The sequence below is a fragment of the Pangasianodon hypophthalmus genome, chromosome 2, assembly GCF_027358585.1.
Source record: "Pangasianodon hypophthalmus isolate fPanHyp1 chromosome 2, fPanHyp1.pri, whole genome shotgun sequence".
In the NCBI taxonomy this organism is placed as follows: domain Eukaryota; kingdom Metazoa; phylum Chordata; class Actinopteri; order Siluriformes; family Pangasiidae; genus Pangasianodon; species Pangasianodon hypophthalmus.
In genome coordinates, this window is record NC_069711.1 from 14,671,287 (window position 1) to 14,693,666 (window position 22,380).

Genomic DNA, 22,380 nt, shown 5'->3' on the forward strand with positions numbered 1-22,380 from the left:
TCAAAGTAATTAGTAAAGTAATTTACACCATTAAGTTAGTTCACCTGGATTTAACATGTCTAATCTCTTATGAGTTTTAGACTACAAACTGATTGTAAACTGTGACTATGTTGGACTATGTTGGACTATGTCCAATTTAAATGCCACTTATAATTTCTTTTGTTATCAAGAGGGAACCACCCTGTTGTAGGGCTTTACATAGAATCTTTAAGGATTCAATCAAAAAGACTGCTGAATACTCCTTAAGCTAGTAGCCAGTGTGTACATAGCTTTAATAACTTAATGTAGCTTAGTTTCAAATTTTCTGATTTCTGGTTCGATTGCATTTAAATTGTTATTTGAAAAGAATTTAATTCCCATCAATAGGAACTGACTGATAGTGGTGCTTACCTCTCATAAACACCCCTATGGTTAAGTGTCTTCCTACTCACTGTAGGTTCATAAATATAAGGGGTCATTCCTGCCTTTGTTGACATCCTCTTTGCAGCATGAAGATATGCTTGCACAATATGCAGTTAAGTGCATACTCATGAGGGATGAAGAAATGGGAAACTAGGGTCAGAAATAAGATGGCATCTATGGAGCACAATAGGTTAAGGGCCTTGCTCAAAGGCAGTTTGGCTGTGCTGTAAACTCACAACATTCTGATCAGTATCTCAGAGCCTTAATCACCGAGCCACCACTGCTGTAGTAACACGTACCACAAGCATGTCTTCATACCAGAAGAGGAAGTCAGTAAAGGCAGGGATGGACCCCTACATAAATACATTCATTAAGTGAAAGTAAAGACTATAGATTATTAGCTGTTAATTTAGTGTTTTTTTTTTACCCCTTGTTTGAGAATTTTCAATTCTTCTCACATTAATTGCACTGACAACATCCCACGAAAGTCAAAGTCAACTTTATTGTCAATTCTGTTATATGTACAGGACCACTGATATACTTTGTAACAGCTAGCTATATTCACTGTAATATTTTGTGTTGCCTCACAGTCTTGAAGTTACATGGAGGAATGACATAAAAATCCACTTGACTTGAGCTGAATTTCCTCTGTTTCTGTCTGTAAATTCTGTCTGACTATGAAACAATGGAGACCCACCTTTACAGCAAACTTAACCCTTTTCAGCCTAATGTGGTCCTCTAAATCTTTAACTGGGTCACAATGTACTGTTGTGAAGAGCAGATTTTTTTTGTAAGGTGGACAAACCAACACCTTACATGCTTTTTCATTCAGTATCCTTGAAGTTCACATAGTTTTCCATCAGTGATTATTATAACTATTTAATATTATGATTCAAGTCATGCAGATATTTCAAGAAAATTTTCTTCACAATTGTAGATTCATATAGCAGTAAGATCCTCAAACATAGCTGTGGAACAGCACAAACAAATTATTCATAATTATTTACAAAGTGACTCCTCTGTGGTTTACTGAACTTCTGTGTAACCCATTGTAGGAGACAAGTGAGAGATCTGGGATTAACAGTCATAATTAACAGCCGGAACTGTCCAGTTCCCTCAGTGCTCTATAAGGCTTTGCTAATGGTCCAGGTGAGTTCAGTATCTTCATACTAGTTATAATGATCGAGTTATTTGTATATCCCGAAGACAGAGAAAGAGACAACCGGTTACATACTACTAAACATTTAGTATCACATTAAACTTTCTTTCTTAATTTCCAGTTTTGTGATATCAGTTTATACTATAGACTTGTACCTAAGAACTGCTACTGTAGTATTAAAGAATATTAATATTAAATATTAAATAATAATAAAGTATTAAAGTAGTATGCTCATACTGAACAACCTTCAACATATTTAGTATGATTTAAAACCCCGCTATCAGATGTCAGAAGAGGATGGGCATTTTGAAAACAGTTCCTTTCCTGATTTCTTTCTCACGTCATCTCAGAGAGTTTTCCTTGCCACTGTCTCCTTTGGCTTACTCATTACAGAATTAAATCTGCATTTCTGTAAAGCTGCTTTGTGATAATGTTTTTTGTTAAAAGTACTATACGAATAAAATGGAATTGAATTGAAAGGTGCAAACATATGCACAAATATGCATAAAATGACCTGTTGATTTTTAGGAGCAGGTTCCTCGTGCTGTGCACAGTGTCTTGTTGTTGGTGGAAAAAGACCAAAGTCCTCGAGCAGACAGGCCACCAGGATTACAGGTAATAATATTTTGAATGGTGCAGTAAACTTGTTGATTATAACTTTCCAACATGGAAATTGTGCTTAAGGGAATAGTTTTACTAAATCAAAAAATCAAATGTACATTGTTTTTCTTTTATATACACATAAACATATTTGGTGAATTAGTTTTGCACTGTAGCTACTAGGTTAATATAGCTAATGAGTAATGGAAGTTAAATCCAAAAATCATATATGTACTAATATTCACATATTTGCTTAGATATTTTTTTATTTACTATTTTTTTACTATTCTTACTATTTTAATTACTCCTTTAACAAAGGGGTAAATATGATTATCTAATGGATACACCACAACACACACACACACACACTCCACTCTGTTTCACATCTGTGCTTAAGTCGTATTTTTTTTAAAACAAACATTCTTTTTCTTTCTACGCTGACACAATCCAGATGGATATTATTACTTCACTAAAAACTCTTCATAAGAGTGTTGATGGACAGCAGCTGACCAGTGAATTTGGAGGATCTTTCCCTTATAATCACGCTGACTGGCTACAATTCTACCAAGTAAGAAAATACACAGTTATTCAGTACAACTGCTCGATGTCATGTCATTATTAAGGCATTCTTTCCAGAGAAAAAAGCAGCTGGCTTCGGTGTTAGCTGACTAATCAAATTTTTATCTGTTTTATTTTCCCAAGAGTTAGGACATATCACAGAAATATATGTATCATCTTTCCAGTTATAGTGACTGTACTCATTCATTCCAGCTGTTATGTATTCTACAGAAAGGTGTTACAGTGTTGTAAATGTAAACTAAACTACATGGCAGTTCTTAGGCCTTTTGAGCCTCTGGTCTTGAGTTAAACAAACTTGGGTTAAACTAATGATTCAGGCAAATAAGTGTAAGGCACAGTTCAAATCACTGGCACAACTTTCTGTCATGGACTATATACAGTCCCCTCCAAAAGTATTGTAACTACAAGGCCAATTCTGGTATTTTTGCTCTACACAGAAGACATTTGTTTTGAAATTATAGATCAGAATTTCATTTTTCATTTCTTGACATCTACATATACTGTAGATGTTTTAAGCAATTTAGAACATGGTACCTTTGGTCCAGATTGCTTAATTTTTTGGTGATCAAAACTATAGGAACAGATAATGTTAAAGTAAATTAAATTAAATAACACTTAATATTTAGTAAGTGTGGGTCACTGTCTTGCTGCATAATGAAGGTCCTCCCAATTAGAATGGATGCATTTCTCTGTAAACTGGCAGACAAAATGTTTCTGTTGACTTCTGAATTAATTCTGCTGCTACTATCATGAGTTACATCATCAATAAAGGGTAGTGAGCCCATTCCAAAAGCATCCAAGCAAGCCCAAGCCATTACACTACCTCCACCGTTCTAGATTGATGAGCTCTTATTTTTTGGATCTTGAGCAGATTGGTTCTTTCTCCATACTTTATTAACCTTTATTACAGAACTTTTGTGGCTCCTCTCCAGTCTGGCCTTCAGATTCTGGTTTGCATCTTGTGGTATGGCCTCTATATTTCTGCTCTCAAAGTCTTCTTCGAATGGTGAATTGCGATACCTTCACCCTTGCCCTGTGGAGGTTGTTGGTAATGTCACTCACTGTTGTTTTTGGGTTTTTCTTCACAGCTCTCACAGTGTTTGCCTCATCAATGGCTGTTGTTTTCCTTGGCCGACCTGTTCCATGTCTGTTTGTTAGAACACCAGTGGTTTCGTTCTTTTTCAGGACATTCCACATTGTTGCAATGGCTATGGATAATACATGTGTGATTTTCCCTCTTTGCTCATGGCTTTCTTTTCTCCCATAGATAGCTCTCTGGTCTTCATCTTGGGTTCCTTTTTAACCACAAATGCAGTCTTCATGGCAAAACCCAGGGCTCAAACCAAGAGTAGACATAGAGAGCTATTAATTGTTTAAACAATCAATCTAAAAAAAAGAAACACTTGTCAGTCACATGTTCCAATATTTTTGATCACATGAAAAATGGGTGGGTTCAAACAAAAGGTGTCATGTTCTAAGTTGTTTAATACTAGATGTTAATATCAAGAAATGAAAGCTGAAATTCTGAACTATCATTTCAAAACAAATGTCTTCAGTATATAGCAAAAACAAAAGAATTGGCCTTGCTGTTCTAATACTATCATCTCATATTCATCTTTTTGGAAAAAAAATTATTTGGAAAAAATTGCTTCATTAGCTGTGCAGGCAGAGTTCTTCTGGGGATGAAGTAAAACCAGTGGATATTTGAAATGCTTCATGATGGAATACACAACATTCATTCCTTGGGGTCCCAGAGTTCCAAAAGTGTAGATGAGCTCCTTCTCCTTACGTTTCCTCAATTCATTGCTCCTATAACAACAACTGGCAATGCACACAGAGATATCATTAATGTTATGTCCATCACTGTTAAAGTGTCTTGCCACTGGAAAGGAGAAATCTTTCATTGTGATGGTATGAAGGATTTTGACAAAACGATTGGCAAGTCCCCTCTTGGTTTCTCCAATGCATAGCTGACTACATCTCTTACAGGAAAAACAACTCCTGCAGTGATGCACAAGGAGTGATGGGTAATAAAAAATGATCGTTTAGGGCCTATGATTTTAGTGACTATATTAATGAATTTGCATGACTAGAACAGTTGCATGCAAGAGTGCCATAGATTCTATTAGCCTGATTATTTAATTTACCCCTGACTCCTGTCTTTGATCTCCTCTGTAGGAGATGAGTGGAGGTTCCTTAAACAGGGAAGGTGTCTCAGTATATCCTGAAGGATTTTGTAGTTTTTAAATATAATATCCATCACTGTTTTATTACTGGGATGATATGTAAGCACTAAAGGAATTCGCTGTCATAGCAATGGAATGTGTAGAGATTCGTGCATTTGTTCTCTCAGTAGTGGTAACACGGGCCATGGCATTATCTATGACTAATCTTATCTATTACCTTTTCAGGGAATCCACGATTGTAAAAATAATTGCACAGTTCCTTACTTTTCAGTAGAAAGTCTTCATTCTCACTGTAGATGTGTTTAAGTTGCTTTAGCTGTGAATAAGGGATGGAATTTTTGCAGTGCTTAGGATGTAAGGGGTAGGAATGAGAGTCTGTCAGTTTGTAATCGATGGTGGTTTTCAAAGTGAATGCACTGACTTCAAGGATATGTCTATAAATGGTATGCTTAAGCCAGGATGAGCAATACTCCATGTATATTCCAGGGCTATAAAAATCTGGAGCTTCTCAACTGTGCAGTTAGCAAAACCAAAAATGTACCTAAGAAATAGTGTGGGTATATGTCCAATAAATTGTTTAAAGAACCTTTGCTCAACAAATCCATTGAAGAGGTTTGCATAGGAGGATCCCATTTAAGTGCCCATACTAATGACTCTTACTCGGCAACCCTCTTGTATCAAATGTGAAGAGTCGTAAATAATTATAATAATTATATATATATATAAATAAATTATTTATGAGACACACACAGTAACTAAGCACTTTATTAGGAACACCTGTACACCTATTAATTCATGGAGTGCATAAAAGTGCAGTGCATAAAATCATGCAGATATGGGCCTGCAGCTTTGGATAATTTTCACATCAACCATCAGAATGGGGAAAAACCATGGCATGATTGTTGCTGCCAGACAGGCTGGTTTGAGTATTTCTATATCTGCTGATCTCCTGGGATTTTCACACACAACAGTCTCTAGAGTTTACTCAGAATGGTGCAATAAAGAAAAAACATCCAGTGAGCAGCAGTTTTGTGGAAGGAAATGCCTTGTTGATGAGAGAGGGCAACGGAGAATGGTTATACTTACCACTGTACAACTGTGAGCAGAAAAGTATTTCAGAATTCACAACATGTTGAACCTTGAGGTGGAAGGGCTACAACAGCAGAAGACCACATTGGGTTTCACTTCTGGCAACCAAGAACAGAAAGCTGAGACTGCATTGGGTACAGGCTCACCAAAAATGGAAAACTGGAAAAATGTAGCCTGGTCTGATGAATCTCAATTTCTGCTGAGGCACACAAATGGTAGGGTCAGACTTTGGCACCAACAGTATGAATCCATGGATCCAACCTGAGTTGTGTCAACAGTCCAGGCTGGTGGAAGTGGGTAATGGTGTGGGGAATGTTTTCTTGGCACACTTTGGGCCCCTTAATACCAATCAATCATCGCTTGAATCCCACAGGCTATTTGAATATAGTTGCTGACCACATGCATCCCTTCATGGCAACAATTTACCCATCTTCTAATGGCTACTTCAAGCATGATAATGCACCATGTCACAAAGCACAAGTCATCTCAAACTGGTTTCATGAACATGAAAATGAGTTCAATGTTCTTCATTGGCCTTCCCAGTCACTAGATATGAATCCAATAGAACACCTTTGGGATGTGGTAGAACGGGAGAAAGTGTACCTGAAAAATCTGCAGGAATTGTGTGATGCAATCATGTCAACATGGACCAGAATCTCAAAGGAATATTTCCAACATCTTGTGCAATACATACTATGAAGAATTGAGGCTGTTTTGAGAGCAAAGGGAGGCCCTACCCAGTATTAGTAAAGTGTTCCTAATAAAGTGCTCCTTGAGGATATATACACCGATCAGCCATAACATTAAAACCACCTGCCTAATATTGTGTCCGCCTTGTACTGCCAGAACAGCTGTGACCCATCAAGGCATGGACTCCACAAGTCCATTTTCTTGCAGGATAACAGCTTGACCCAGGAGCAGCATTAAGTCCAGTTTGTTGTGACCACAATATGTCATCCTGGAATTCATGCTTTGGGCTATGGAACTATGGAATACAATTTGAGGACAATACTAATACATAAATATGACTGTATTAATTAATTAATTTATGTTTTGTCTTGGTTAATGTCATTTAATCTCACTCTCTCTCATGGAGGAGTTCAGAGGAGACAGCAGCTTAATCAGAGACATTTCTTACCTTAAGGACTGGATTTTATTATAGATAAAATTATGAATTTCACTTACTTAAAGTTAGTTGTAAGTGTAGCAGATGAAAGACTTATCCCTCAAACCATGGGCACATTTTCTTTACATTAGAATACAAAACATTATTTAAAAAATTGGCATTATTTTATTAATTTGACAAGTCAGAATAGTTCATTGAAGCTTGATATTCACAGTGCTACTGCATGAACTTGATTTATTAGCTTTAGGCCACATTAAACTAATAGATATTAGAGTATTTTTTAAATTGTCTATTTATTGCATTTGGCAGCAAAGAAAAAAGTGTGCTTCTTCTTCAGTCTGCATTATCTATCCCCCAGTTTTTTGGGCTTAAAGGCAGGTGGTTGTGTTTAAAAGTTGTGGTCTGGAAAAACTCCATCTCAGACACCTCTACTCCAGAAAATTCTACCAACCTCAGAGGCATGAACTGCACACGTCATTTTAATAATGTGAATGGCCCATCCAAAAAGTCAATTTAAGCATCTGCATAAACCAGCTCTGAATACAAGAACTTTCCCTGCAGACATATTGATGTACATTTTGAACTTAAGTCACCAAGTCTGAATATGGCTCCAAAACTGTGTCCCAATCCAGCTGTGAAGCATGTGTGGGAAGGCATGACAGGCATGAGTTTAATAAATGAGCACTGGTTCGTAGAAGTTCAGTAACACTGACTCACTGTGATGTACCCAAAAATGGCAACTGCTCCTATCATTCGTGCTGCTTTTATTTAGTTGTTCATATTATTGGAGGTGCCAGTATCAGTTCAGTAGTAACTGTGTGTATGTGTGTGTGTGCCACAGAAACTGTTCCTCTTTGAGATGGACCTTCAGGGAGCAGCCTTGTTATTACAGAGTGCTATAAGAAAACTGAACAGTAACAAGAAAACTGACACGGCAGAGGTACCAATGGACACTGGATTATTTTCTTAAAATCTGTAGCATATACAGTGCCCTTGGCTTAAAGTAATCTATAATAAGATTTGTTTAACCAACCCAATACCACAGGATGTAAGGAGGTGTAGCCAAGAACAGAAGAGTGCCATGAAGCAGGTACTTGAAGATACACATATGGTCACGCTTCAGAGGGACGGTGGTGCTATACTAGCCAGAATGCAGAAGGAAGAATGTAGATTTGCTCAGTCTGAAGACTACAGGTAAGCTTTTGTCATCTTATTTCAGTATTTTTACAAAAGAAGGTATGCGCTATGCTAATGTGACTATATTTAGATTAAATTTTTTTTTTCAAAATAAATGTGCTCTCTCTTTTTTTACAGGGACTCAATGAAGGCTGTGATGTGTCTGTATAACCAGGTTGAAGAAGGAGTCCACACCCTGGTTATGAGGTCCAACCAATCACTGCAGCATCTTGATCATATGCTGCTCCTGAGGGAAACAGAGGAACAACTTAACACAGTGAGACAACAACACTGTACAGCTAAATTTCCTTATGTTAGATATGATGTAGGCTGTGTACATTTGTTTTACGTTACCTACCTTGAGCATGATTATAATTTAACACCTAAATAATGTGGACAAAGGAAGAATCTGTATTCTCAACTAGAATTAATATAATTCACAGAGCAGAGAGTGGTGTGAAGAGGAAGCTAGGAGATGGCAGAGGGACCTCAACCCAGCAGAAGAAACCAGGGAGATACTAGAGCAGAGACTCGCAGACATTCATGCTGTCCTCACTCAGGCAAAGGTAGAATAATGGATCTAAATGTTCTTTTATATATGAATGCAAATGCACACACTGAAGGTAACATAAACCATGTAGTGGCTTGCCATACACAGGGCAACTAGCTGTTAAATTTTCTAACTAAATATGTTATGTAATGTGAATTATGGCTCTAAATGAATGTTTTCTGCAAGAAAAATTAACTGTCTGTTCAAGTTATGAAAAATCACTTTATGGTATTAGATAAGATTAAGTGGAGATTTATTTGGTTTGACATTTTTAATGTATCTAAGAAACTGCAGAACATGCACATCCAAGGAAAACTATAACTTTCTTTTTTTTCAAAGGAGCGAAAAGAGAAAGCAATGTCATTGATGAAAGATGTGGAAGGAAAGATCCAGGGAACATGTTATCCTGAAACTGACATTTTCCATATTCACATGACAAAGTTCAAAACCAACTTGGGAGCATTTGTGTTGCAAGCAAAGCAGCATAAATCTGACCTGGAGGCATTTATCCGTCTGTTTCATTTCTGTGAGCAGGTTAGCACAAACCTTTTATAATGTGATTATTTAATACTCTGAGAAGTGATCTACTCAGTTGCTCTATGTTGAATTAAATGCCAAGTAAAAACACAAGTTTATGAAATAAATTTAAATTCATCTTTATTTGTCAGGCCTTTACTCTTGCAAAAGAATGCAGAAATTATCTGGAACACATGGAGATGGGCTGCTACCCAGAGACGGCCAACATAAGCAAGATGAAATCTTTTCAGGAGAGATTTAAAGACTTTTCACCTGAGCACTTTGAGGAGGAGAAGAGAAACACTATGAATGAGAAACATCATGGAGTGGTCCGTGTGTGGAGTGAGGCTTGTTCGGTGTGCCAAGAGGTCAAGCAGACACTGGAGGAGAAGCTGCTAGAGTTTGATAGAAAGCAAAAGCTTCAAAAATTTCCACAGAGGGATGAAATGATGTTGAAAAATGATGAAGCCTCTTTGCAGACTCCTACTTCCTGCCTAACCAGCTCCTGCCTGGGTAATGTTAAGGCCCAATCTCAGCAGAGTGAAGCTCATAGACAGACACAGAATCAAGACAGTCATGTTAGGGGTAAATCTGTAAATATACACAAAGATTCAGCATTAGAAAGCATCTTAACCGCTAAATTAGTGAAGTGTCCCCATGAACACCATAGTGAGACTGATCTCAGGAATGTTGACCTTATTGGTAGTAATGAGAGGAATCGAGCATTAGGCCGATCCCATAGTGAGGGCTCCTGCATAAGAAGCTTTAGACCTATGTTAACTGGGCCTCCATTATCTGTGTGCCAAAACACATCTACCAGTAAACCCAATATGATGCTATCTGACAGAGAATGTGTTACATATCATCAAGACAGCTTCTGCTCAGACTTTTCCAATATGAAACTAGAATGGATCCAAATGGATAGTAGAGATAAGCCCAGAGTCACTCTGGATGATCAAGATTCTCAAATATCTCGGCAAGAGAGCTTCTGCTCTAGTGTGTCCAGCCCAAGACAGGGCTGGATGAAGGAGGAACCTATAACTCCAGACAGGCTAAAGGATACCTCAGACTGCAACTCTGCCTCAGAACTGGAGAACAGCAGTAACTTACTGTGAGTAATCAAGAGAAGAAATCCTGCCCAACTTACAAGAGCAACATATGCACACACTTGAAGCAAGCGGCCATTTGTTTTCAATGTACGATCGGTGACTGTGGTCTGGTTTCATTTATTATAAGTGATGATGTCAAGTACTGGTATGCAGCTTTATATTGTTTATTAGCAAACATATGCTGATGATTAAATGTGGAGCATGTTTAAAATGGCCAGACATTATGGGAATTGGGGCTTGTGTTCTCATGTTTGGGTATTTGAGACATCATAGCAACATCACATGGCAGAGGTACTCTATGACTAGAGATATCCTGCTATAGAGTACCAATCACCTTGAAACATTACTTTTAACATAACTCTGACCCCAAAAAATAATGCAGTTACTAACTTTAAAGTATGAAAATATTTGACTCTTCATGTTGCTGTGTTGGCTGGGCAGTAAATTGCAGCACATCATGGAAGAATTGTTGCAGACAGAAAGAGAATATGTGAAAGCACTGGGCTATGTTATGGAGCACTACTTCCCAGAACTCGAGCGCCAAGATGTACCACAAGATTTAAGGGGACAAAGGGGAAGCATCTTTGGAAACCTGGAAAAACTCAGAGAGTTCCATCAACACCACTTTCTCAAAGAGCTAGAACTTTGCCTAAGACAACCTTTTCGTGTAGGACGATGTTTTCTACGACATGTAAGTAAGTTCTTTGCATATGATCCACTTAAAACACAGAGTTCTAAAAAATTACTTTCAGCATTCACAGTGTTGCACTCCCAAGCCACCATTATGTTATTTATGGCTATCTGTCTGCACTGAGACTTACCCACATCTTTCCCAAATCCAGAAAGAGAGTTTTGGTCTCTATGCTCTCTACAGCAAAAATAAACCTCGTTCAGACCACCTGTTGATCAACCATGGAAAAGAGTTCTTTAAGGTAAGAGGTAACAATTTCTCTAACAATGAAATGATACACATACAGATGAATGACACATTAAAGGAAAAACTAGTGGCTCTCATGTTATAGGAGCATTTTGCTTATCTAGTTTGGGTCCACTTGTCCCCTTAGAGGGAAGTGTCTCTGCAAATCAATATAAAGTGTTTCTGAATGATCACCTTTACCTTATGATGAACCATTTCTGATGGGAGTGGTCTCTTCCAGGATGACAATACTCAATCCACAGGACACAAGGAGCCACTGAATGGTTTGATGAATGGTTTATAAAATGCTATGGCAAATGCTATGGAATGCTTTACATTCACTAGATCTCAACCCAATCAAACACGTATGTGAGATTTTTGAGTGATGTGTTAGACTACTCTTTCTTCCACCTTCATAAAAACTCCAGCTGAGGAAAGATCTTTTGAAACAATGGTGTTCATCCCTCCAGTACAGTTACAGAAACATATAGAATCTCTGACATGGCACATCAAACCTGTTCTGGCAACTCACTATGGCCTAACACCTTAGTAAAACATGTTATCTTGTTTTTTCCTTTAATTTGTCACCATCTGTATTTGGAGAAAAGTCTTAGGAACAGCAGAAAATGTGATCTTGAACAATTTTCTGTGCTTGATAGGTTATAACTTATAACTTGAAAAGAGCCATCAACATAATGTCTAAGTAGGAGGAAAGCCTTATTTTGTGGATTCCCCCAACTATTCCTTAGTAAATCCACACATACTGTGCTACACACACATTTTACTTCTGAAGCAGAAACAGCAGCTGCTAGGAGACAAAATGGACCTGTCATCATACCTGCTGAAGCCAGTGCAGCGCATCAGTAAATACAGTCTGCTTCTGCAGGACATGCTACAGGAGTGTGAGGCAACATCACACAAAGCTCCTGAGCAAGCCGAGTTACAAGCTGCATTGGAGGTCATCCAGTTCCAGCTTCGTCATGGCAACAACCTCCTTGCTATGGATGACATCCAGGAATGTGATGTGAGTGTGGTGGAGGGGAAAGAATAGTTCATCTTTAGGGGGTCAAATTAAAATGGATTAAAAGTTGGCAGTGCATTACAAATAAATTTGTGCTACCACTTTCTACTCTTTAAAGAATGTTCCCCTTTTAATGTATGATGTGGCAAAATCATGAAAATAATGAAATCTTGAGATATATTTACTTATTAACATTTGGAATTTGAAACAAAAATGATATGGTATTGGTGGGTACCTGGCTGATAGATTTCTAACTTATTAAGAAATAGTCATGTTGTAGTACAGCACATCACTTCTGATTGCTCGAGTAAGAATTCTGTGGTTTAAATTGCTCTGAATAAATAAGTCTTCTGAAAGTACATCCTTTTCCATAAGGTTATTTTTACACTGTTAAGTAAACAAATGACAGCGTGATGCACTAATAATACATCTGGTTTATGCATGGTGTTGTTTTTGCTGTACTGTGATGGACTTTTTGCTGTGTGCTAGGTGTTAAACAATATCTTTATTACTATGAAGACAGAGTTGAAAAAGTTCTGTACTACCCTGAATATATTTTTTACTTGTGTATTTGTGCAGGTGAATCTGAAGGAACAAGGGCAGTTGATTCGCCAAGATGAGTTCCTGGTGTCCTTTAGGAAGAAGAAATATTATAGACATATTTTCCTTTTCCAAGATCTTATCCTCTTTAGCAAGACCAAGAAGACAGTGGTTGGGAATGACATATATATCTACAAACAGTCATTCAAGGTAATCACCCTATATACAGTACATCCCTATGCAGATATTTTTAAATCACTCAACTGTTGTCGCACACTGAAGCAAAATACAAAAATCTGTCCAAAAGCAACTACTTTCCCCTCATTTTTTCTATTTATCCCCATCTTTTTTTCTGTATCCACTCCCTGTTCAGACCTCTGACATTGGGATGACACATAACCACGGTGATAGTGGGCTGTGCTTTGAAATCTGGTTTCGGAGGAGGAAGTCACAGGACACATACATACTACAGGCAAGAAGTTATGAAGTGAAGGAAGACTGGACCAAAGACCTGGAGAGGATTTTATGGGAGCAGGCTTTACACAACAGGGGTCAGTAGACAGGCCTTTTCTAACTTTGACTACTAATTTGTCCTTGTGTCTCATTAATTACATAGTGCATTAGCACAGAGCAGCATTTTGTTTCCATTAGAACATGACCAGTTGGAGAAGTATAAGAATATTTTGTTATTTGAAATTAAAAAAAAAAAAGTGCAATGGGTAGCATTGTCACCTTATAGCTCTAGGGTCCCTGGTTTAATCCTGAGCTCAGGTTATTACCTGTGTGGAGTTTCTCATATCTTCCCTGTGTCCATGTGGGTGTCCTCTGGCGTCTCTGGTTTCCCCCGACCTCCTAAAAACATGCCAGTGTGTGAATTGGCTACTCTAAATTGCTTTAGGTTTAGATGAGTGCGTGAATGCATGTGCTCGTTGTGCCCTGTAGTGGAATGGCGTCCCATTCAGCGTATTTTCCCGCCTTGCATCTGGGATAGGGTCTGGATCTGACTCTGATCAGGAAAAAAAGGTTACTATGAATGAATGAATGGGATAAAACAACTGTCTTTGCCTCTCATAGACCATAACAGGCATATACATCTGGCAGAATGGGGCACAACAAAAGTACATCTCCAACACTTAGCTATTTTGATGCTATTATTATTGAATTGCAAAGGTAGCATATTCCACAAACTCAAAAGTTTCAGCACTAAAAAAATGTTAAAGGGAGCATTATCTCATGGAAAATTAGTTGCTCCATTTTCAACAACAAAAAATGTGAGAAATATATCTCCTATTTAGATACATTTGCATTTAAACATAACATTGTATAGCTACTTAATGGCTGTTACACTGGATGCTTCACACAGAGATTCGTATGCAAGAGAGGGTCTTCATGGGAATTGGAAGCAAGCCTTTTATGGACATTAAGCCCAGTGAAGCTGCCATCTGCGACCGTGCCATTAACTGTGCTCTAGCAGGACGAGGTGAAGAGCAACATATACCTTATGTATTAACAATGATATTAACATAATGGATGGTAAATTGAAGGATTACTTATAGTACACACAATGTTAACACATCCAAATAAAATAATGTGGTGGAATAATTTATATTATAGTATAGAGTAATTCATATATTTCTGTTTCTGGATTTATTTAATGTTCTCAGACTGTAAGGCACCTGTTTTCTCTGGGATGTCTGACACTGAACGAGGATTTCCTGTCCAGAGGCCGAATTCTACTGGTTCAGCCAGCTATGTGTCGTCTTGCAGCCACTCATCTTCATCCTCTTCCTCAGGGAGAGGATCTGTCTCACCTGTTGGTTACCACATTGGCCTTAGTAGAAGAGTTGTTTCCATGTCTGGCCCTGGAAGATTCTCTAATCCAGAAGAGCATGACTTAGACCAGGAAAACGTCAGGCAAAATCAGCTCGGTAAGGCTTTAATAAAATAAAATATGCTCTCTGGCCACCTTCTATCATGATTTATCCTAAAATATATAAAAGAATTCTTACTTGTGTCAGAATACCTGAACACTGGACAAAAAAGTTTTCAGTTGTGTCATTTTTATCTATCTTGTTCCAGTGGAAAGTTCAGAATCTTCGGGCGAGAGTGTAAGTGGCTTCAGCAGTTCTGGCTACAGTTTCCAGTCTGTGATTGGAGGAGAACATGAGGTACACTCCTTAGAGGTGTCTGACACTGGTCTGGAGAAACCATACCCCCATAAAATAGAGGAAGACCAGCAACACAATGACAAATATTCTGAACTACAAAACCAAAAGATGGACCAACCACTCCAGGTGGGTTTTGTTAAAAAAAACAAAATAAAACAAACAAACAAAAAACCTGTACACAGAGTCTATATTTGTTATACATGGAAATTATTCCTTTTTCTTGTTCCTCACAATGCAGGTTCAAGGGAATAATCACATGGGAAAATCAACTGAAGTTTGAATATAATATTATTTCAACCAAGGAGCATTATGGACCATGTGGAACTACCGACTTGTATCAACTTGTAAACCTTGTAAAAGTACATGTTGGTGCTTGTTCTCTGAATATTACAGGAGGACGCTCTCAGTCACCACAGCCTTATCCTGGAGATTGTGATTGCTAAGCTGTACAACATATTATTTATTATTGTTTTAAACATTATTTTTAGAATCTAGCAGTTTCTGCTTACTTGTTTGCAATACATTGTTTTGTACTCTAGTTGCTATCAAAATTGTTAGCTTATCCACTGTTACAATTGCATTGTGGTTCCTGTATGTATTTTGTTTTTCCTTTTCTGTATGAGCTGATTGATGATTTCCTGTTTCCTGTTAAATATGCATATGCAATATTGCAAAAGGGAGTGAAAAGTACTGATAATTTTCTGCAGTTGCAATTGGAACAGGTGCTGTATATGTGTGAAAGCAAACCAAAATTAAAAGTCAGCATTTTCTACCTGCATAAAAATGTGTGACTGCAATAGGCAAAGGGACACACTCTACTGGAACTTTAGGAAAGACAAACTTTTGTTTCCCTTCTTTACATGATTCCAGCAGATAAAGTTACACACACATTTTACTGAAAATATCAACAACAAAAAAGTAGAGAGTTTATCAAGCAAACCCAAACTGACTTCCTTTTGGTTTGTAACATGTTCACCAAGCCAAAACAATTATATTCTAATATGTTCAGAGAGAAATGGTGAAAAGCAAAATTATAATTGTGCATTTGTATCTGGTTGAAATTTTTTGGCAGATAAGAGTCATCCATGTCTCACAAATTCACAATATATAATGCTCACATTGTGTTCACATGTTAACGTTTTTTGTGGCAAAAAGAAAAAGTTAAAAAAAACACAACTTTATTGCTTGTGCAAAATTGCTTTTGTTTCAGTAATTATTATAAAACATTGGTAAACAGTGTAAGAATGGCCCTGGGGTCTCATTTATCAATTATGCATATACTTAGTTTTGTGCATAAACAGTACATATGCACGTCTCTATACAAAGAATGTGATTTGTCTAATTCTTCTTGTGTGTGAGGATGTGCGTATATTTATGTATACTCCTGACTTGTCAATAATATCAGCAAATCTGACAGAATAATTACTGAATTTGGTGCTCACAATTAGATGCAGACCAGTGACACATGAAATGTGAGGTAAACTTTTATAAACGGCACACCTATAGACTGGGATGATGCCTTACTTGGAGATTTAGTAAATGCAACTTTGCACTGGGAAACATTTATAGACTTTTATAGAAAAATGAAGGCATACAAGCCTCTTGATTGAGTACAACTTTGTTGTTTGTGGACACAATCATGACATAAATGTTTTGTGATTATAATATCGAGGATCATTGTCACATTGAAAGCCGATTTACTGACATATGCCATAAACTCTAACTTTAAATTTCTTGAAGTGAAATAAGTAGCTTTATGTGAGCTACACAAGTTTGTTAAAGTAAGATAAATTAGGCATGTTAGCTAACTAACAAGCCAAGCCTGTTAAATTCTTTGTTAGCATGCCAAGTTCTGATATCACTGATATCATAGTTAGCAACTTAGGCCAGATGAAATGGGCACTACAAAGATGGGCATTTTTTAATGAGCTCCTCGAACCAGTTATCCTTCGTAATTGCCTGTAACCATAATTGTCTTCTTTTGACTTGGAAAAGAATTCTACAGTATGGAGTAAAAACAATAGTGACTATGAACACTTTTCCGATTCTGACACTCAATAGCGTAACGCAACATTTTAGAAAATAAATTCTGGCTCTGCTCTTAAGAATCACTATAGACTCCCGTTTTGTTTCTGCAACTACGAGGTGCAGCTGACATCAGAGTGCCGTGTCTTTCCCAGGGGTCTATAGCTAACATAAATTGTTTGATCTTCCTATATTGTCAAACGTATATTTATTTTCATGCCTTCTTATTTCTAAGAAACAAGATACTGAGTAAAAATACTCTTTTCTCCATCAAACCAGCAATTGTACCAGAATTCACCAGAATTTTTCAGGCATTTTCTGATGGTATCGTGGTTCCTCTGCTACTTGATCCGCATCCCCTGCCCAATTTGCACCACACATGCACAGCACAAATTGGATGGGGAATGTGGATCTAACAACCATGTCCTCTTCTCTGTAAGCACAACTGGGCTTGCAATTCACATGGTAACACAGCACGGTAAAGCAGGTATTTTCAAAGTCTTTTAAGCTGTGGTTCAATCATCAAACACATTCATTTCATCGATCCCTGGCTCCCAACAACTTTCATTTTTTGTATCCCCATCTAAAATATTTATGTTAACACCTTATAAATGTTGATAATAAAGGGTTCCACGCATTGTTCCAAAATGTACAGATTAACACCCAGTCTGTACAGGCAACATCTCAGGACACCTAGAGAGAGAGATACAATCAGAGCTCGTCTATGACACGAGAAAGAAGGTTAATCAGTTTACTGTTTGGACGGAACAAAGCTGCAAACATTTAACATGTACACATTTAACTGCAAAATTATTATTATTATTTTTTAAATCTTCCTACAGAAAGATCAGTATGAAATGTCATGTTTAAAGTCTTCTAAACACCTCAACTTCCCACATTACCCATCATGTCTACCGCAGTGGTCTACCACAGCAGCAATGACAGTAACAGCCTTTCTTAATAAACTGCTTTATTCTCTTCAAATATGTGCGTGATCTACTTTATTTTACTTTATATAAATACAAAGGGATATTATTTTGCCATGCCCATATTCATAAGAATTTATGAAGCTGTACCTATAAATGTATTGTCTCACTCTCTCCAAATGTGCATGCTAATTCAAACATCTTTGCTACACGTCTAAAAATGAGCCCATTGAAATATTAGAAGTAGACTCTAAGGTGGATTGCTGCATGTATTTGGCCTCCAATACAACTGGCGCTGTTATCAAATTTATGAAAAAAGTTCTCTAGCTATAATGCACAGCAATGGCTGGACATTAACACACTAGAAAGTGTACTGTAGTTGCAAAATGCACTGATTAATAGACATTTGAGAAGTTTCAGGATGCTTTGGCTAATACTGGTTTCCACAGGGAATGCTATAGCCAATTTACAAACAAGAAAAGAGGAGAAAAGAAAAGGCTTCCAGATAAACAGATGACTTGTATTTAGCATGAGAAAAAGTCTGTTTGCACTTTACCCATGTAATGTAACTTATGTGCAAAATTAGTACGTAGCCTGCGTGCAACTATGCACACAGTGTAAGGGTTAGACAAAGCTAAAGCAAACAGAGCTGATTCGGAGATTTGACACAGACAAGTTAGACACTGTATAGTTAAGGTTAGATTATGTTTGCAGTGGTACTGTGTCACACTTTGACAGTTCCAGAGGGTATAGTTTTAATTGAATAAGCTTTATTATACTTGAACATGCCATTTGAAATCAGTGAGACAAAAGAGGTTAAGAAAATGTATCCAGAACCTGTTGTATGTTCTTCATTATATGACCAAAACTTTCCTAAAGCACTCTACACCTCCTTCCCATAACCTGCATTATATACAAAACAAAACACACAGAACAGAAGCACACAGTGACATTTCCATATCTTAACTTTAGATTTACAACACAATGACCTTGGATTAATAAAAATCCAATGTTTGGAATAAAAATATATACCAAACATAACGTAATATTACGTGTGTACGCGTGGTACAGATTGGGCAGCATCATCTCTACCTGAACCGCATCACCTACACAGTTGGCACTCTGCATGTGTGGCTCACATCGAGCAGGGAACGGGCATTGGGTAACTGTACCGCATTACCACATGATGTGCAAGCCCAATATCATCAGAAATTCTGACTGAAAAACTTATGAACTCTGGTAGAATTGCACATTTTGTAGGAAAGAAATTATTATTATTATTATCTTATTTCTTAGAAATAATAATGAATGAAAATAAATACATATTTGACAGTACAGAAAGACTGTTGTACACAAAATGATAACACCAAAAATACTGTTAATGAAGGGAAAAAAGTACTAAATCATTGCCTACTGATAAATATCATAATTAAATATTATGACCCTACACAGATTTTGTAGTGTTATCAATTTACTATGCAGTTATAGTGCTTTGTATACAAAATAAAGTGCCAGTTCTGCCATAAGACCATACTAACCCATCTTAAAAAAGACTCTAGAGCTCAGTAACACATGGAAGTAACACATGTTAGCTAAACTCATTTATCTGATAGTGGCCACCACACTGCTACACAGCTGGACAACACCTGCTCCTGATAAACCTAGCATATTTTTAATCGTCTGTGCCTGAGTATGGTCCACTCACGGCAAAAAGAGAGAGAGAGAGAGAGAGAGAGAGAGAGAGAGAGAGAGGTAACAATATTGATAGGTACCGAAAATAAAATTAAATAACTAAGGTCCACCCTGATTTAGAAGTAGACGTCTTCCCTTCCATCCTGCGTAGATGTGGTGTGGATCGCTTGAAAATGCCTCATGCCCATATTTGGAGTTCATCTGCGACTGTTACATGACTAATTGGCTGAATCCACTGTCGCGACACGTTAATAGAAAAGTGAAACATAAACAACGTCCTACGTCACACAGTGTACTATAGCTAGTTAAGACCGAAATTAAGTTTCTTGAGATTCCAGTAGACTACTAAATACAATTCTGACAAAATAACTGTGTACACAAATTATAATAATTGAACAAAAATAACAGTTGTATTTCTTTATCTAATTTTGGGAATGCTTACAACAGTTAGCCTAGTGTGGGGATTTAGTCATAGGATTTTGCTAGTTCACGAGCTCTTCCGCCTCTCTGAGACTAATTCAGCTCCATGACGCTCTCCGTGTAAAACGCGATCTCCTTGCAGGCGCGAACTCTGGGCACTTCCGGCAAGCCGCCTTTAAAAAAAAAAAGGTCTCTATAGGTGAAAATAACTCAAAGAGTGCAAAGTAACGTTCTAAAATAAAATAAACACATAACTAATATTAAGAAAAATGTACAATTACGATAAATAATATTAAAATAATATATTAAACTCCAAAACTAACTCAAATAACTGAGGGTTATTTACACTCGCACCAAATCATGAGTGGCTATAAATCACAAACTTTAGTCGCGAATGATTTCTAAATTAAATTTTCTATTTCTAAGCAAACACAGAAGTGAAACATTCTACTGTGAATCACTTAAATCAAAGGATATATCAGGAAGTTCAGGCTGCCTCCAGCAGCAGGACCAGTTTCTGCACTGGGCGCTCAACTATTGTTGATTTGTTCAGACATTTACCATCCTTCCCCAATTTTCTGTCTTCAAAACCTATCTTTACTCTAAACCATCCTTGTCAACAACAGTCTCAATAACTTCTGCCAAGCGCCACTCATTCCTGGGTAGATCGTCTGCCTTCTCTAAGACTATGTCTCCCACTTGCATGTTCCTTCTTGGTGTAAGCCAGCATTGTCTAGTTGTGATGTTAGACAAGTACTCCTTCCTCCAACAGCCCCAAAATTGCTCTGCTAAGTATTGGACATGACACCATCTCTTGCGAGCATACACGTCTTCTCGGACAAACTTACCGGGGGGTGGTAAGGCTTGGGTAGTTTTCAGGGTGAGCAGATGATTTGGGGTTAGAGGTTCAGGACTTTTAGGATCATTAGGATAAATTGTGTTTGGCTATTTACAATCACCATAGCTTCGTAGAAGAAGGTCCGTAGAGAAGAGTCATCAAGACTTCCAGAAGATAGAGACAGAGTGGTATTAAGAATACTTCTCACCGTCCTAATCTGTCTCTCCCAAACTCCTCCAGTGTGGCTTGAACGGGGCGCATTGCAGACAATGTCACACTGGTTTTCTGCTAAGAATGTTACCAGATGATTTGTGTCGATCTCCTTCATGGCCTTTGCAAACTCATTCTTGGCTCCAATGAAATTACTGCCTTGGTCACACTTTATCTGACGGACTGCTCCTCTGATTGCAATGAAACATCGAAGGCCGTTGAAGAAGGAATCCGTGGACATGTCACTCAGCATCTCAATATAGATGGCTCTGTAAGAGAAACAGGTAAATACCCATACCTCTTGTACGATTTGCACCCTTGTTTGGTGATGAACGGAAAAAACAATTCATTCCGCAGTACGTAAATGGAGGGGATGGATACGCGCTGAGGGCAGGTTAGCCATTTTTTGCTCTTCTGTGGGTCTGAGAAACTTACGACACTTTACACACTGTTGTACAAAGGAGGCTACAGTCCTATTTACTCCTGGAATCCAAAACCCTCTTGATCTGATCTCATTTATGGTCAGGCCCTTACATTGATGTCCAGTTGTTTCATGTCAATCAGCAATGAGACGTTTTGTGAGATGGTGTTCCTTCGGAATTATCACTGGATATCACTGAACAGAAGCATCACAAAGCCTTCCTCCCACCTTAAGCAATCCATCGTGATCTACCAAGACATCAAGATAGTAAAGCCTGTTGTTGCGTGGGAGTTGCTGGTCCTTACTAAGTAAGGCTATCCCTTCTGGATACATCTGGCTCTGTAAATCCCTGATGATGATGTGCTTAGCATCTTCACGCTCTACTACTGTACTGTGAATGCTTGACCTGTCCTTCTTGGCTCGACGGAGTAGGTGTGCAATTGCTTGGATGACTTTGGAGCATGAAGAAAACCTTGAGAGACTGTTGGATAAACTGGGATACTCTGCTGATTGTGTATTCACAGATTGATCCTTCTTGACCTCTGGGTCTCCGATCGGAAGTTGTGCGTTAACATCCACAGAGAGAGGTATGTGCCTTTCCCATAAAACCTTTGGTCCAGTAAACAAACTGGAAGTGACAAGACCCGTCAACACTCAGACCTTGTGACGCATGGTCAGCTGGATTCTCGTCTGAGGAAATATATCGCCACT

At 37.8% G+C, this 22,380-nt stretch overlaps 1 protein-coding gene across 4 annotated transcripts in view; it reads left to right on the forward strand.

Moving 5' to 3' along the window:
- Window positions 1-18,186, forward strand: part of quo (quattro) — a 37,053-nt gene extending 18,867 nt beyond the window's left edge. The window contains exons 6-23 of one of the 4 annotated variants that reach the window (XM_026918833.3): window positions 1,458-1,551; window positions 2,090-2,176; window positions 2,613-2,729; window positions 7,983-8,081; window positions 8,187-8,335; window positions 8,456-8,594; window positions 8,761-8,883; window positions 9,207-9,401; window positions 9,536-10,494; window positions 10,934-11,183; window positions 11,335-11,424; window positions 12,205-12,432; window positions 13,009-13,179; window positions 13,343-13,520; window positions 14,333-14,449; window positions 14,634-14,897; window positions 15,049-15,263; window positions 15,376-18,186. In XM_026918833.3, the coding sequence (XP_026774634.2) occupies window positions 1,458-1,551; window positions 2,090-2,176; window positions 2,613-2,729; window positions 7,983-8,081; window positions 8,187-8,335; window positions 8,456-8,594; window positions 8,761-8,883; window positions 9,207-9,401; window positions 9,536-10,494; window positions 10,934-11,183; window positions 11,335-11,424; window positions 12,205-12,432; window positions 13,009-13,179; window positions 13,343-13,520; window positions 14,333-14,449; window positions 14,634-14,897; window positions 15,049-15,263; window positions 15,376-15,417 (3,517 nt within the window). In that variant the 3' untranslated portion in view covers window positions 15,418-18,186. The other 3 variants (XM_026918841.3, XM_026918825.3, XM_034314483.2) reach the window with 3 other exon arrangements.
- The last annotated feature ends 4,194 nt before the right edge of the window (window positions 18,187-22,380 follow it).